Source organism: Madurella fahalii (assembly GCF_045866475.1).
Source record: "Madurella fahalii IFM 68171 DNA, scaffold_1, whole genome shotgun sequence".
Lineage (NCBI taxonomy): Eukaryota > Fungi > Ascomycota > Sordariomycetes > Sordariales > Madurella > Madurella fahalii.
In genome coordinates, this window is record NW_027263971.1 from 2,663,439 (window position 1) to 2,678,792 (window position 15,354).

At 54.4% G+C, this 15,354-nt stretch overlaps 4 protein-coding genes across 4 annotated transcripts; 3 read left to right on the forward strand and 1 right to left on the reverse strand.

Moving 5' to 3' along the window:
• Positions 1-2,979: 2,979 nt before the first annotated feature.
• On the forward strand, positions 2,980-3,957 carry MFIFM68171_00831 (2EXR domain-containing protein; the record flags this gene model as incomplete). The annotated part of the gene is made up of 1 exon (XM_071056253.1): positions 2,980-3,957. The coding sequence occupies one exon, from the start codon at positions 2,980-2,982 to the stop codon at positions 3,955-3,957; it is 978 nt and encodes a 325-aa protein (XP_070912354.1).
• A 1,390-nt stretch (positions 3,958-5,347) lies between these two features.
• On the forward strand, positions 5,348-6,514 carry MFIFM68171_00832 (uncharacterized protein; the record flags this gene model as incomplete). Its single annotated transcript, XM_071056254.1, has 3 exons — positions 5,348-5,476; positions 5,536-5,857; positions 5,928-6,514. The coding sequence occupies 3 exons, from the start codon at positions 5,348-5,350 to the stop codon at positions 6,512-6,514; spliced, it is 1,038 nt and encodes a 345-aa protein (XP_070912355.1).
• A 1,253-nt stretch (positions 6,515-7,767) lies between these two features.
• Positions 7,768-11,405, forward strand: LYS2 (large subunit of alpha-aminoadipate reductase; the record flags this gene model as incomplete). Its single annotated transcript, XM_071056255.1, has 3 exons — positions 7,768-8,052; positions 8,115-9,067; positions 9,122-11,405. The coding sequence occupies 3 exons, from the start codon at positions 7,768-7,770 to the stop codon at positions 11,403-11,405; spliced, it is 3,522 nt and encodes a 1,173-aa protein (XP_070912356.1).
• Positions 11,406-11,679: 274 nt separating this feature from the next.
• On the reverse strand, positions 11,680-13,266 carry MFIFM68171_00834 (Acid phosphatase/Vanadium-dependent haloperoxidase; the record flags this gene model as incomplete). Its single annotated transcript, XM_071056256.1, has 5 exons — positions 11,680-11,778; positions 11,876-12,191; positions 12,292-12,420; positions 12,502-13,128; positions 13,187-13,266. 5 exons carry the CDS (start codon positions 13,264-13,266, stop codon positions 11,680-11,682), a joined length of 1,251 nt encoding a protein of 416 aa, XP_070912357.1.
• Positions 13,267-15,354: the final 2,088 nt, after the last annotated feature.

The following is a 15,354-nucleotide window of genomic DNA, read 5'->3' on the forward strand; positions in this document are numbered from 1 at the left end:
CTGTTTGTCTTTTTAGAAGCAAGAACCAGGTCTCTAGTGGCGCAGGCGGCGGGTATTCGGAGTACGGGTTCGCACGTCTAGGCAACGCATCCGACTCCAGCTGGTCGGGGATCTACGAGAAGAGCTGCAGGCAGTAGTAGGGTGTGCCTGATACGTCGATATCATAGATATTGCTTGTAGCCCAAATCTGGACGTCCGGGCTTCGGTTTGTAACGGTCGGCTCTAACTCAATGTCTAGTACGACTTCGAATCTGTGTTTGACTGCCCTGACGAGGCATGGGGTTTTCGGGGGCGGAATGGTTGATCCCCTAAATCTTGCCGACTTGCGGAACCCACCACAATCATACCAGAAGCTATTTAGATGCTCGTGCAACATAGCAAGCTGAACCGGGGCGATCGGGCCACTCAGTAAGGCATGGCCAGCGGTGATGGGCCCGAATGGGTTGGACGGATCCGAGTATGAAGACGAAACCTCGAGTAGTCGAGCATGCTCTTTCATAGTAACACCTGTTTCTCGCCATTCTGTTGGGTCGCTGGTAGAGGTAGGATATAGGTCCATCGATAGACGCCCAAGACCAAGTGGGGGCGCAGTATTGAGCTCGCCGGACATGTCGCAACCGGTCGCTCGATGCTAACACTGCACGATGCACATGCCATGAGAGGTCTTGAATGAACCTATCCTCCCACAGCCCCACACAGTATTGGCCAGGCTTTGCGTCAAGCTCGTTCTTAAAGTAGAACTGGCGCCTCCCAGGTCGGCCAGGAGGCCATAACACAGATGTAACGTTCGAGAATAGGCTAGCGAGGCCAGAAATCGCTATCGCTACCAATTTGTCGGTCGTTTGGGTAAGATGACGTAACGAGTACTCCTCGACGAGGCCGCGCCAACTCTGGTAAACATCGTGGACCCGCTGGAGCTTAATGGTGTCCTCACTCGCGCCTTGGCCGAGGCCAGTCTTCAATGTCGCGTATTGTGGGAGGCGCCTTCCCACGCTCAACCCTCCTGAAGAATGGCCGCACTTGCACTGGGATTGCTGGAGACATCGCAAAACAATCTCGTTGCCATCGAAGTACAAGACCCGGTTTGGGAGGACGGCCTCTTGGAGACACCAGCCACGCTTGGAGAGAGAGCATTGGCCGCGCTGCTGAAAACTCGTATGAGCCTTCATAACTTTACTCAATGCGGCATTAGCCGGAATCTTACGGTGTCTTTCACGTGGCCGTCGAGCGGTTGCGTCCCGGACGTATAGTAGCCGCCCTCCGGATTCGTCGAGGAAATATGGGAGTGGAATGTCGATTGCGCACCGCCAGGAGGCAGAACCATACTTCTGTGGGCCTAAGAACCCTTTCTTGCACGAGTTCGGCTCTGAGGCGGCGATGGTGAATGTAGAATGGGCGTAAATATTCACCATCTGAGCAGACTCTCTGCCAATCTCTTGTGTCGTCCTGAATAATGCATAGAACATCGACCCACAGGTACCTCATCTTAGTTCCCCGGCAGACCGCAATTGCGTCCTGGATGGTCTTAGGCAACGATAGGGTTCTTATACCCCCAAAGTGATGCGAGATGTTCATCGAAGTGGTTTTCACGACGCCCTCTAGGTCCGTGCCTCAACAGTAGCTGAGACATACATACGGCGCCGGTTCTTGATACTCGACCAAACCGACATTAGGTTCATGAACCCGCCCGACATCGAGAAGGCGCCGGGGCATGAATGTAGGGTCGGTGCTCTGGCATCCTTTGTGTGACACTAGACAGCGCTGGAGCCAGGACTCGATTCGACGGAAAGCCATATCTGAGTCTGAACGGGCACAAATATCGATAGTTGTGTGAAGGTAAAATCGATACCCAAGCCGCTTCCTCAATCCCCCCGTTCTTCCTACTTATGAGCGTTCAGCAAAGGCGCTGATATCTCCTGGTGATCTAGGATGTGCACTTCCCGGCGGGAAGAAGCAGCTGGTAGGAGGCTATTCTTTGTTCAGCTTCCGACAAATCCACAAATACGCTCTGGGGTCTCGCGTTGCGGATTTTTGATTCTTTATCCCTCACCCGGAGCCTACCCGACACATCGATAAATGTGTCCTGGATTAATGTGTTGGTGTTTCCTAACTCTTCATTTTCTGCTCTCAAGCGCACTGAGCGGCGGACACTCGTCGTTGAAGACTGCCTAAGCCACTCGGGCTTAACCTCTCGTAAAATGCCAAGGACGAATCTGCACGTTTCGCATCCATTCTTGCTCGAGGTTTCGTAATCCTTAAACCGTTCGACTTCCGACACTTTGATCACGAAGTCATTATATCCGTCATGGCGGCAAGCGGTGTTGCGCCGGAAACCTGGAAAGACGGATGTCTGTCCAGCGAGAAGTGGGGCTGGGTGCCAACTAGGGCAGCAACGTCGCGTCAACTATCGACGCGTCGAGACGTTTCCAGCTCTCAGCGGGCACCAATTGTGCTCCGCAAGGTCGCAGTTTATTTTCGTCTCGAAATGTCTTGGTTTAAGCTACTATTAGTATACCTAGAGCCACAACAAGCCCAAAATATAGAAGGTTGATCAGTATATTGCCCCTAGAGGGGCCCGGATGGTCCCCTACAATACTACCGGTAGTAGAGCATTAGGTATTGGGGCTCTTCCACACAGCGCCTATGCAGGCCACTCATACCATCATTTCTCGACACCTACTTTTATACATGTCGGTACCTACCTTACCCAGCCTACCGACGGTCCAACGGGTCTAACCCATTTGGGTACTCCGCGGATTTCCCCCTGCACTACACGCCGCCCAACTGGGAGCCTCGTGGAGAGCCTGTGGCTCTGCAGCTTGGCATTCACTGGGAACATGCATGCTCATTCAACTCAGCCCTGACAAGCATATGCGAGCAGCCCACGCTATTAAAGCCACTTCTATCGCTCAGTTACCTCTTCCAGTCGGTTTGCTTCAACCCCCAGGAGGACAGCCCCGGACTGCAGTGGAGTTCGTCATGGCTTCGAAAACACCTCTTACATCCTTCACGTTATTCTCCAAGCTTCCAGTCGAGCTTCAGCTGGCAATTTGGGAACTCGCAATCCCGGACCCCACTCCCGAAGTGTGCGTTATCTGGCCTCTGTATATCGACCGCCACCGGGGCGAGGATCCGATCCAGCCGCTGGTGGTTGACACAGCGTGGCCACCCATTGCCCATGTCTGCCATGCATCGCGCGAAGTTGTACTCGCGTCGGGGCAGCTCCGGCTACGCTACTCGCCCACCGCAGGCTTCGACGTGCCGTTCCGGGCCTTTGATCCCGCTATTGACACCCTTTACTGGTGCCACTGGCAGGTCGATGTCATGGGTCGCTTCTTGACGCGGCCGGAGAATGCGCCGCTAGCCAGGGCGCTACGCCACATAGCCATCGAGACATCGGCCGCGTACCCCCCCAGCGAATTGGCAGAGATCATCCGTCGGGCGGCTATATATCTGAAGACACTGTCCTTCGTAATCCCCGACTCATCCGACGGTCACCGGGCCTGTGAAGCGTTCTACCCACCAACCAGGCGGTTCCGATTACGCGACATTCCCGATGACGTTGTACAGCACATCTCCTTGACTAGAGTCCCGTTTATAGAGCGCACTAGGTCGGTCACGGTATCGTTGCTCTCTTGGATGGATAATGTGCGTCGGAGCATGGACCGGCACGTGGTAGACTGGAGCGTACAGGGTGACGAAGGCACGGCGTGGAGCACCGAGAATACTTCTTTCAGTGGGGTAAAGTTTAAGGCGCAGACATTTGTCGAGTACACCATGACGGCAGACGAGGGGCCGCAGTGGAGGGAGACGTGTGGAGGCCGCGAGCTGAACGGACTACACCCGAGTTTCGAGCCGGTGGACCGTAAGAACCCGGAGGAGTACCGCGTTCTTGACGACCGGGAGTTGCACAACGCAATGGAGCCTATAGGCTGGCCGGACGACTTTAGATTGTGATGAAAATGGGGGGTCTTAGGAGCCGAGTGCGTCCGGTCTTGAGGCGGTTATTAGCATTTAATTTGCTAATAAGCGGAGAGAAGATATCTGCGAGCGCTGTTATAAAATGCTGAGCATTCCGTTCTTCGTACCATGCGCCGTAGGTACTACTATCTTACATTTAGCGCATTGCCGATAGAACAAATCTGAGCACCTTGTAGCCAATTGACTGCGGTGTTTATCAGTGCAAAGTACTGGTAATTATTACGTTGTAAGAAAAGAAGCCTGTTTCTTATTCGTGTTAACTACGTACTACCTATTTGCTAAGTGCTATACGACTTTGGAGTACGCTGCGTAACCAAGTACATAAGATATACCGGGAACCTACCGTGGGTTTGTTGTCTTGATAACCTTCCTACCATTAGAGCGGACAAAGATGCTAAATAAACAAGTTTTACGTGAGGTATTGAGGTTAGTATTATATCTTAGTGACGTGAGAAGTTCATAACCTTAGTGGTCACCGCCATGGACATGGAATATGTTTAGTTCATTCAGGTAAGGTAGGTAGAGTAGCAACGTCTTTCCAATAGGCGCCGCCAGGCTAATGGCAATTGTGGAGATGCTGCTGGGGGTAATTAAGCCCGATGTATGCGTAGACCAAAAAATCGCACATTGATGTGGTATTATTTTGAGGATTGTAGAAATCGTCGTATTTAGCACCCAGATGTAGATACCTTAGTTGCAATTACAAGCAGGAAATGACTGTTATCCACACCATTAACAGGCACTTTGTTGAAGTTGTCCGGGATAATTACGGTAATCAGTATTTGTAGCTAAGCAGTACATGCAAATGCCAAGTCTTGCTGATTGGCCCCTGGACACTCCTACTGTGTAGCTTCTCCACGTCATTTTGGTGGCAATCAAGGCGGTGACATGGGATCGACCAGCCTCCGCCAGTGGATCTTTCGGCATCATCTCATGTTAAAACCATGCAGCGGCCCATGACGCACAAAGGGTCCCACCCCGACAAAGCGGTTGGCTAGAGCATCTCTCCTGGAGCCCGGCAGTGGACAAAGGTGTAAAAGGAGTACCCCCTTGTCCTGGTTGACTTGTTGGAGGTCGCCGATGCCAAGGGCTGCTCATGTCATGGGTTAAAATACTCGGCTGGGTGAAGCTGCTGGTTGGCTTGGAAATAGATACCGGATCGCCACATATAATGCAAAGCTGTAGCATAAAGTTGGGCTATCCTGTTGCGGTTCCCTAGCATCTTCACCTCGCATGGGCCTTCACGCGACTACACTGCACTAATGCCCAGACTCAGTTCTTACCTCAGTATTCCTTGCTTCATAACAACGTCTCGTAGCACTACAAGCGCCATCTCAAGTACCAGCTACTAATAGCCATTACAAGTATGGCAAAGGATTCCATTTTATACCGGCTGATCCCGGTGCTCTGCGCCTTGCCCGCCTTTATCCTGGTGATGTTGGCGCTCCTTGCGGGCAACAGCCCTGGAGTCCTAGAAGACTACGACATCATATCCGTAAGATGACTATGCCTACTCTTCCTGACCCATGTTTGTCCTAACGTTTAGCCTGCTAGGTCAACACGTCCGGCCTCGGCAAGAACCTTGTCGACCGGCTTATATCCAGCGAGGTCACACCCACCCAGACGACTGACAACTTTTGCGACAGTCTGGGCAGCGTCTTCGGGAATGTCTGTGACTCGGCTACCTCAGCGGTCGCAAGCGCCGGAAGTTCGGTCGGCGACTATCTCAACGACATCGGCAACGATGCTGCAGACCTCTTAGCAGAAGAGCTGGACATCCGCGACTTCTACTCTCTACATGCCCTTCGCATCTGCGAGGGGGACTTCAACCCTGACGGAAGCCGCAACGTCACTGAATGCCATTCTGGCTTCGCGGGTACGCTTATCCCCAACCAACCGTCCTTGAACTCCCTTGACGACGCATGTTGGCTAACATAACCTCATAGAACAAGGCTTTTCCATCCCGTCCCTCCTCACACAAAAAATCACTATAGACATCGGCCCGCTCTTTGAGCGCAACCTCTCCCTCGCGGACCTCGGCTTGACCGAAGACATTGAATCCGCCCTCGACAGCCTCAACTCGCTTCTCAAAGCCTTTACCGTCATCTTTGCTATCGGAGTCGGCTTCACCGGTCTGTCGTTGTTAGCTTCCGTCGCCTGGGCGGTTCTACGTAGCGATGGCCGCGGTCTCCTCTGGTCAAACCTCGCCATTGCGTCTCTGGCTGTGCTTTTCGTGGTTCTTGGTGGGCTGGTAGCGACCATTGGTGCAAGGGTTGCCGAAGCGGAAATCAATGACCTCGGCGAAAACATCGGGCTAAGCTCGGCTGCTGGGACCGGGTGGGTTATTCTTGTCTGGATTGGGGCCGGTTTGATGGTGGTGGCGTGCGGGTGTTGGGCGTGGATGGCTGCGAGAACGCGGAAGGCAAGGAAGATGTCGGATGTAGAGGAGGAAAAGCCGGAGAGGGGTATGAGAAGGAGGGGCGGGCTGGGTCAAAGTCGGACTTCGAGGGTTGCGGAAGGAAGGGCCAAGTAGAGAGGTGATGGGAGAGTCTGCGTTGGAGGGCAACTTTATAGATACCGTTTCACAGCGGCATAATTTGACAGAAAATCACTGCGTACATTGTGTAGGGCACCTGGAAAATAGGATGGGGATAGAGGGACTTGAGTAAGGTGGTACTACTGTGGTAGCGGCCATATATTCGCTCCTCCGGCAACTAACAACCCGCTGGAAGCTGAGATGCTACGCAGACCCATCGAGCAAATTGACGCACGATCTGGTTCTCAATGTGCAAAGTACTTTGCGTAGGTGGCTTTATACCATCGCATCGAAGATGTGCATCTCAAAGGCGCCTCATCAGCTCTGACATCTCATCTGCGGCTTCTCGTTCGGCTGCTAAATGAACCCATGTAGGTTACCATGAAATATAGAAAGGCCACGCGAGGGTCAAATGCATGCTTGGTTCGATAGCGGGACATCTGAACAGGCTGCCTTGTCACCTGCCGCGGGACAAGGCGTAATGTAATCAGGGTAACAGGGACCTCGTCGATTGGGCGTCGAAACTGTATACAAATCGTCCTACGGCAACGCAAGCCCAGGTTCCTTCCTGTATCATGTCATTGAAACGAATCCTAATTGTAATCGCAGTCGTTGGGGTTAGGGTTTCGTTCAAGCCGAGACCCTGCGAGGTGGTTTATCTTACTACATTAGGTCCCGTACAGTACTGCGGGAACACTTGACCTGCATTGTGTAACCTCCAGAACGAAGTACTGGAAAAAAGAGAAAAAATTCTTAGAATAAGAAACCGAAAGGAGCGGTGAGCGAGAATCGTGGGGGGGGAGCAAACAACGATCTTTGCAAGCAGCCGGTACAGAGCACGGGTAGGAGATATGCGTAGGAACATAATCCGATAGACCTCTGACATTTAGTGCTCTGCCCGACTCCATAAAGCCACAACGGGTTGCGCAACCGAAGTCGTTCATTAAGGCTGTCTACAAGGCCATGGGGATCCCAGTGGGCCGTCACCAAATCTGCAAACAAGCCCAGCCGAGGTGGTTTAGGTGGGGCAGCGGGGGAGGGGCAGCGGGAGGTCCCCGCAAAATGTTTCCCTGGGAGTGAGCGGATCCGTTGTCGGAGCTGAGCTCCTGTCCGCCATTGAGTCACCCCTCCATCGAAGAAAGGAAAAAAAAAAAAAAAAAATTCCTCTTGCAGGGTATAAGTATCTTGCTGTGGCTCCTCGGGCTCCTTGGTTGGAATCCAGACCTCAATCCTCCGCATCCTTCTCGACAATGGCTCAGCTACCCGACCCCACGGTCGACCTTGACTGGTCGGGCTATGTTGGCTCGATCCAAGAGCACTTCCGTGTCCAGGCCGAGGCCCATCCCGAGCGCACTTGCGTCGTTGAGACCAGGTCGTCCACCACACCCGAGAGGAGTTTCACCTATCGCCAGATCTACGAGGCTTCCAACACGCTAGCATGGTACCTACACGATGCCGGCGTCACCAACGGGGACGTCGTCATGATCTGGGCCCACCGCTCGGTAGACCTGGTGGTGGCCCTCATGGGCATCCTGGTACTTTCCTTACCCAATCCAGCCCAATGTCATGACTTCCAGCTCTAACACATTCCCTCCAGGCTTCCGGGGCTACCATGACCGTCCTCGACCCCGCGTATCCTCCCGCGAGACAACAGATCTACCTCGAAGTGTCCCAGCCTCGTGCCCTGCTGAGGATTGGCCGAGCCACCGATGAAAACGGTCCCTTAGCCCCACTAGTGCAGAAGTACATCGATGACGAGCTACAACTGAAGACGGACGTTCCCGATCTCAGACTCCGGGACGATGGCTTTCTCTACGGCGGTGAAGTCGATGGCCGGGACATCTTCGCTAGTGTCAGGCAACGCGCGTCATCTCCTCCCGATGTGATTGTCGGCCCAGACTCGAACCCCACACTCTCGTTCACATCTGGAAGTGAAGGCCGGCCGAAGGGCGTGCTGGGCCGCCACTTCAGCTTGGTCAAGTACTTCGGCTGGATGGCCGAGCGCTTCAACCTCTCCTCGGAAAGCAGATACACGCTGCTGTCCGGAATTGCACACGATCCCGTGCAGAGAGACATCTTCACACCGCTGTTCCTTGGCGCGCAGCTTCTGGTTCCTTCCAAAGAAGATATCCAGCATGAGAAGCTTGCCGAGTGGATGCGGGAGCACAAGCCGACCGTGACACACCTTACCCCGGCCATGGGACAGATCCTTGTCGGCGGTGCGACAGCCGAATTCCCTAGCCTGGAGCATGTCTTCTTCGTGGGTGATGTTCTCACCACGAGAGATTGCCGGGCCCTCAGACGGCTTGCCGTGAACGCCAACATCATTAACATGTACGGCACTACCGAGACGCAAAGAGCTGTCAGCTACTACGAGATACCGAGCCGGGCAAGGGACCCCGACTACTTGGATAAGCTTAAAGATACTGTTCCGGCGGGAAAGGGCATGCAGAACGTCCAGCTGTTGGTTGTCAATAGGGAGAATCGGAAGGAGCAGTGCAAGGTGGGCGAAGTGGGCGAGATCTTTGTCAGAGCTGCTGGCCTTGCTGAGTAAGTTACACGATGGCCGTTTCGTCCTTCTCGAGCTGACATGGACGACTTCAGGGGCTACTTGGGAGATCAGGCGCTGAATGAGCAGAAGTTCGTGGCGAACTGGTTCGTGGATAACGAGATATGGGTCGAGGCAGACCGGAAGATCAATAAAAACGAGCCCTGGAGGCGCTATTACAAAGGACCGAGGGACAGGCTTTACCGTACCGGAGACCTCGGCCGGTACCTGGAATCGGGCGACGTTGAGTGCGTCGGGCGCGCCGATGACCAGGTCAAGATCCGTGGATTCCGCATCGAGTTGAACGACATTGACAGCAACCTAAGCCAAAACCCTCTGATCCGAGACTGCAAGACACTCGTCCGCAGGGACCGTAACGAGGAACCCACCCTTGTCAGCTACATCGTCCCAGAGGAGAAGGAATGGCGCCGCTGGCTCCACGACCGGGGACTCGCGGACATTGAAGACGGTGGTGTCGAGATGGGCCCAGTCAGCGTTTTCCTGAAGAAATACAGGAGGATGCAGACCGAGGTGCGGGATCACCTGAAGTCTCGTTTGCCGGCCTACGCAGTGCCCACGATTTACATCGTTCTCAACAAACTGCCTCTGAACCCAAACGGCAAGGTCGACAAGCCTAACCTCCCTTTCCCCGATGTCGCCGAACGTGTCGAGGACGCGTCAGAAGAAGACCTGAAGATCTGGGAATCTCTGACCCGAACCGAGCAAACGGTCGCGCAGTTATGGGCTGATCTTATCCGGGGCCTCAACCCGAAGACGATTAAGAGGGAAAACGGGTTCTTCGACCTCGGTGGTCACAGCCTGTTGGCTCAGCAGTTTCTTCTGACCGTCCGCAAGACACTAGGAACGGACGTGTCCATCAATACGCTCTATGAGCATCCCAGCCTCGCTGGTTTTAGTGCTCAGGTGGACAAGCTTCTGAGCCACGACACGGGCAAGGTGGGACCCGAAGCTGGCGAAGCGGCTTATTCTAAGTCTCTCGACGAGCTCCTACATCAACTCCCCGCGAAATACCAGTCTGCTGATCCGGAGGCTTTCAGCTCCGCCGAGCAGCTGACCGTCTTCCTCACCGGTGCCACGGGCTTCTTGGGGTCTTACCTGGTACGGGATGTTCTCGACCGGACGGCTCGGAATGTCAAACTCATCGCGCACGTCCGAGGTGTCAAGGAGCCCTCGGCCGCCCTTGCGCGCCTTCAGCGGTCGCTTCAGGGGTACGGCCTTTGGAAGGATGAGTGGTCTGGGAGGCTGAGCGCCGTTGTGGGAGACCTATCCCAGCCAAACCTGGGTATTGATGAGGACACCTGGAGGATTCTCGCGCAGGACGTCGACGTGGTAATTCACAACGGTGCTACCGTCCACTGGGTGAAGAGATACCAAGACATGATGGCATCAAACGTCCTCTCTACCATCGACGCCATGAAGCTGTGCAACGAGGGAAAGGCGAAATCTTTCTGCTTTGTCAGCTCAACTAGCGTCCTGGACACGGATCACTACATCAAGCTTTCCGAGCAGCAGACTAGTACCGGCCAGGGCGCGGTTATGGAGGACGACGACATGGAGGGAAGCCGGACTGGTCTTGGCACTGGCTACGGCCAGACCAAATGGGTATCGGAGCAGCTCGTGCGGGAGGCGGGCAGGCGTGGGCTCTTGGGCTCCGTGATTCGGCCGGGTTACATTCTCGGCGATTCGGAAACCGGCGTTTGCAACATCGACGACTTTCTAGTCCGGATGCTGAAGGGCTGCATTCAGCTCTCGGCGCGCCCGCACATCATCAACACGGTCAACGCGGTCCCCGTGAACCACGTCGCGAGGGTTGTGGTCGCGGCGGCCCTGAACCCGCTCCCAGGCGGCGTGCACGTTGTCCACGTGACTGCACATCCGCGACTACGAATGAACGAATACCTGTCCATTCTGGAGTACTACGGCTACAAGACTCCCGAGATCAGCTACAATGGGTGGAAGGAGGAGCTTGAGAGGTTTGTATCTGCCGGTGCGCTTGAGAAGGATCAGGAGCAGCACGCGCTGATGCCCCTGTACCACTTCTGCATGAACGACCTCCCCGCCAACACGCGGGCGCCCGAGATGGACGATAGGAATGCCGTGGCAATTTTGAAGGCAGATGCGGATAAGTGGACCGGGGTCGATGACAGCACGGGTCACGGCATCAGCAGAGAGGATGTCGGTAGGTACTTGAGCTATCTATCCGAGCTCAAGTTTATCGGTCACCCCACGGAAAGGGGCAGGCCGCTACCAGCGATGAAGCCCGAGGTGTTGGAGGCGCTTGCGGCGGGAGGCACCGGTGGCCGCGGAGGAGTTCATTAAGGGGGATATAGGATGGATTTGGGATAGACAAAAGTGGGATATGTGGGTAGGGGTCCAAAAATCTATTGCCTTCGGGGGTTCAGAGAGCTATCATAGAACGATAGAAGCTGTGAGGGCATAACAATATTTCCGCGCTGCTACAGCACGCTGGTTTTCATCTTGGAGTTTATTCCATTAGATCTTCTTGAGCACGTACCGTCCTTAGTATAGTAGTCTTTATGACTCACTATTTCCCCTCTATGTAGTATCAACTAAAGACCCCATCGACGCGCACTTAAAACTTATCCCAGTTATCATCAAATTTTCTCAGTGTCTCGTTCGCCACGGCCTCGCCGAGAGCAATCCCTTCCACCCCGGCAAAGGTAAAATGGATCTAGCCAGGAAGTGATTTAATTAGCCATCATCAGCTCATCTTCTGCCGTAGCGGCGAACGGTAGAAAGGTAGCAGTCCGGAACCAAAACCAACTTACCCCGCCAAACACGCGACTCCGCGAGTTCTCCTCGGCGGCCTCCCTCAAGTTGGTGTACGTCCGCGTGATGACGCCGCGGTTGTCGACTGTCACGTTGCTGCTCCACGTGGCGCTGATGGCGTCGCCCCCGTTCCACGCCCGCAGCACGGCCGCCGCGGCCCCGCCGAACGTCGAGTGCGTCGACACGTAGTCCGGGTGGCTCGGCGTCGGCCGCAGCAGCGGCGTCCACGACGCGTCCGAGATGTCCCGCCCGCTGTGCACCCAGCGCGTCGGGTGCTGGATTGCCGTCACGGGGCGCCAGACTTGGTAGGCGTATCTGTTTTATCGGTTGCGGTTTTTGGTTAGTCGGTTGACCGGCCGGCGCGCAATTGGAACGGGGGGGAATGCGTCCCGTAGTGATTACTACTAGTACGTACTTGGTGTCCCACGCGGCAAAGGCCGCGTTGGCGAGCGCGTAGTTGAGCTGGGCGTACAGCTTGGCGGATTCGAGCGGTTTGGTAGCTAGCTTGTTGCCTACAATGGCACCGGCGAAGCGGTTCCATCCGCTTTTTGTTTTGGAGAGTAGGTTAGCACGTCAACCTTGAGGAGTTGAAAGTTTGGAGGAGGAGGAGGGTTGGCGGACTCACGTAACGGAGGATTCGCGCCAAAAGTAGGCCGTGTCGGTGTCATATGGTGTCCTGGAGGTGGAATCGAGCGAGCCATACTCCTTGACGTAGAGGACTTGGGCCTCGTATTCCTCCGAGTCGATCTCCGGAGGTGGGGGAGCACGGAATCGGGCGATGTCGCCGAGCGCAGCGAATGGGGTGATGAATCTGGCTTGCGGGACATCGGGGAGCGGATTTGAGCCTGGGGTCTGCTGGTAGACACCAGGGTTCCTCGGGCCATACGTAAAATCCACAAAGTTGGTAATCCTGTCAGCAGAGCGGGCGTGCGCGACGCTGGCCGCGGCGTTCTGACCGGTCCTAGCGGCTTCCCGGCCTTTGGCTGAGTTCAGGTCAAGGCCGATGCGTGGGATGACTGCCCGCAGCGCTGCATTGACAGGATTATAGAGGCGGGTTCCGTGAAAGACCCAGAGGATAGAGTTGTGTGCGGCATGAGAAATGGCCAGCTGCTGGAATTCGAGGCTCTCACCCCTGGAATTGACTGCTGCTTGGTAGACGGCCGCTTGCACAATGGCTTGATACCAAGCGGAAGGAGGCGATGGTAAGCCCCCTATTATGGTACCATTGATGAAAGAGGCAGATTGATCAACCCTATTGAGACATAATTAGTCAGTAGAAAACGGCTGGGGCAGAAGAAGGTGTAGCTCGCCAATGATAAACAATGTCGCCCGGATATGCCGCATTGACGAGGGCGACAGCAGTGGCAACGGTTAGGAGGGACAGTCTCATTTTGATTACTTGAGGGCTTCAGGCAAGGAAGCAATAAGGAATCTTGGGCAGATGATGATCCTTCATTTATCTCGGTTCCGAATATGCAGGAACCCGCGTCTTCCAGGTGGCTACGGAGGGGGATGGTCGATCATTTAAGTAAACGCTCTTGATAAACATCAGACCAACATCTAAGTAGTGATGCCGCAAGCCGTGAATGGCGTCAGCTGTAACCTCGATCACTCAATTCTATGCAGGGCTACCATCCACAGCGCACTCAGCTTTCCATTCTGCTAATCCGTACCCCTTTGGATGCTCTTGGCGTGGTTAGTGTGCCAGTTCCTGCATGTCATCCCGCGCCCAACCACGAATACGGTTTCTTGTCCCGTCGTCTGGGCCATCGGGGTAAGCCCCGCGCATCGCACCATCTGTGGCGTCCGTTGTACTACTTCACAATGTCAATCCGTAGAGGTCAATACCGACAAAGTTCCCCGCCGCAACGGGTGATAACGCCTTGCTGGCACGATCTATTGCCATTCTTTGGCAACTCACTAGCGTGCAAACGTTCAGGGACATGGCACACCTTGCCTCGCTCCAGTCACTAATACATGTTGTTTTCGTATTCGTGTCCCTTTGTCACTGCGAATGTGGGAGTGCCGGGAATAGGAAGGGAATGGGTTGGGACAATGTCGTCTAAACGAGCGTGAGCGGTCGCACTGAATTCCGGAGCAGAAGATGATCCTTAGCATCTGGCCAGAACGCGGTAGACAGTTTAGAGAGCGCTGTGATTATTGACTGGGAATGGTATTCGTCTGCTGGAGTAGAGGAATAAAAACAAATGACCGAAGGGCATTTCCTCAAATTGATGCTCCACTTCGGCTTAGAGTCGGTTGCAGTGAACTCTCTGTCGTCGTTTGTCCGTATTCTAGCTGTGGGGGGGAGGAGTAGCCTTCAATTCCTAGGCCATCAGAAACTGTATCTTGGTGGTTCTAGTACACATCAGGAAAATAATTGACTCGAGTGTCGTCTTTTCAAGAAGTGGGGGAGGAAAGAAACCAATCTTGGATGTCGTGACGAGGAGCAACAAAGCTTCCGAAGCCCGTGTCTTGTTTTAGATATCAGTACAATTTTTTACCTACCTCCTTATTCAATCCAGACGTGGGCCTTTTTAGCAACGGACTTTGTTCAATTCCGATTCTCTCTCCGGGTTCAAACTCCAGACTATCCCGCCAGTTCATCGCCAGTTCATCGCCAGTTCATCATCTCCTTCCGAAGTTCTGTTAATAAAACTCGCCAAGCGCTGATGCTAGTACTTTTTGAGGAAAATGCTGGGTCGTTGTTGGCTTAATGATCCCATGCCTCCCAACCCTCGCTCATCCCAAGTGAGGCGTCGCCGGAAGTTATTGTATTAAAAAGATCATTGATTTCCGTACTACCCACACTTATACAAATTGGTGGTTGGTGGGCAACCCAGGAGGCAAAACCAGGTTCCGCAAGGCATCGGGCTGGGGCAGCTGACACGGTCAAAGTGTGGCCGTGAAGCGACGCGGCATCTTTGGTGTCTCGTCAGTAGTTTTAACGCCCGACTGCCATCCCCAACAGGACTCCCTCGGCCGCCCAGGCTCTTCCCCGCACATTGACCCCCTCGTAATTGTGCGGGACATGCTCTGCAATGCCCACGCGCACTCTGCTTGCGTCTTCGGGACCAACGCCACCGGGTTTGCCAATATGAAAGCTACTACCATCTGCCGCGGGACAGGCCACCCGCTTTGACCCTGCTCCATGTGTTAAATTGAGTCTTGTCTTTGAAGCGCCCAACGCCTGCTGCGGTGTCGTATGGAATGGAGAAGCTAAGCTTTGATATATTACTTAATAAAGCAATAGGACCCCGGACGTCAGCGACGGCACGTAGCTTTAGCCGGGCGAACCGGGAATCCAGCCCACGCATCTAGCATCCAGGCCATCCCGGATCAGCGTTGCAGGGAAGCCATGTTGCCCGAAGCTACATTAGCACAGCTTAGTCCTCGTGGCGGTGGACAACTATCTCCGATATAGCTGAGGGTTATGATGGCGCGCAAATACCACCGCGCATTGGTCGAGAACCCGGCC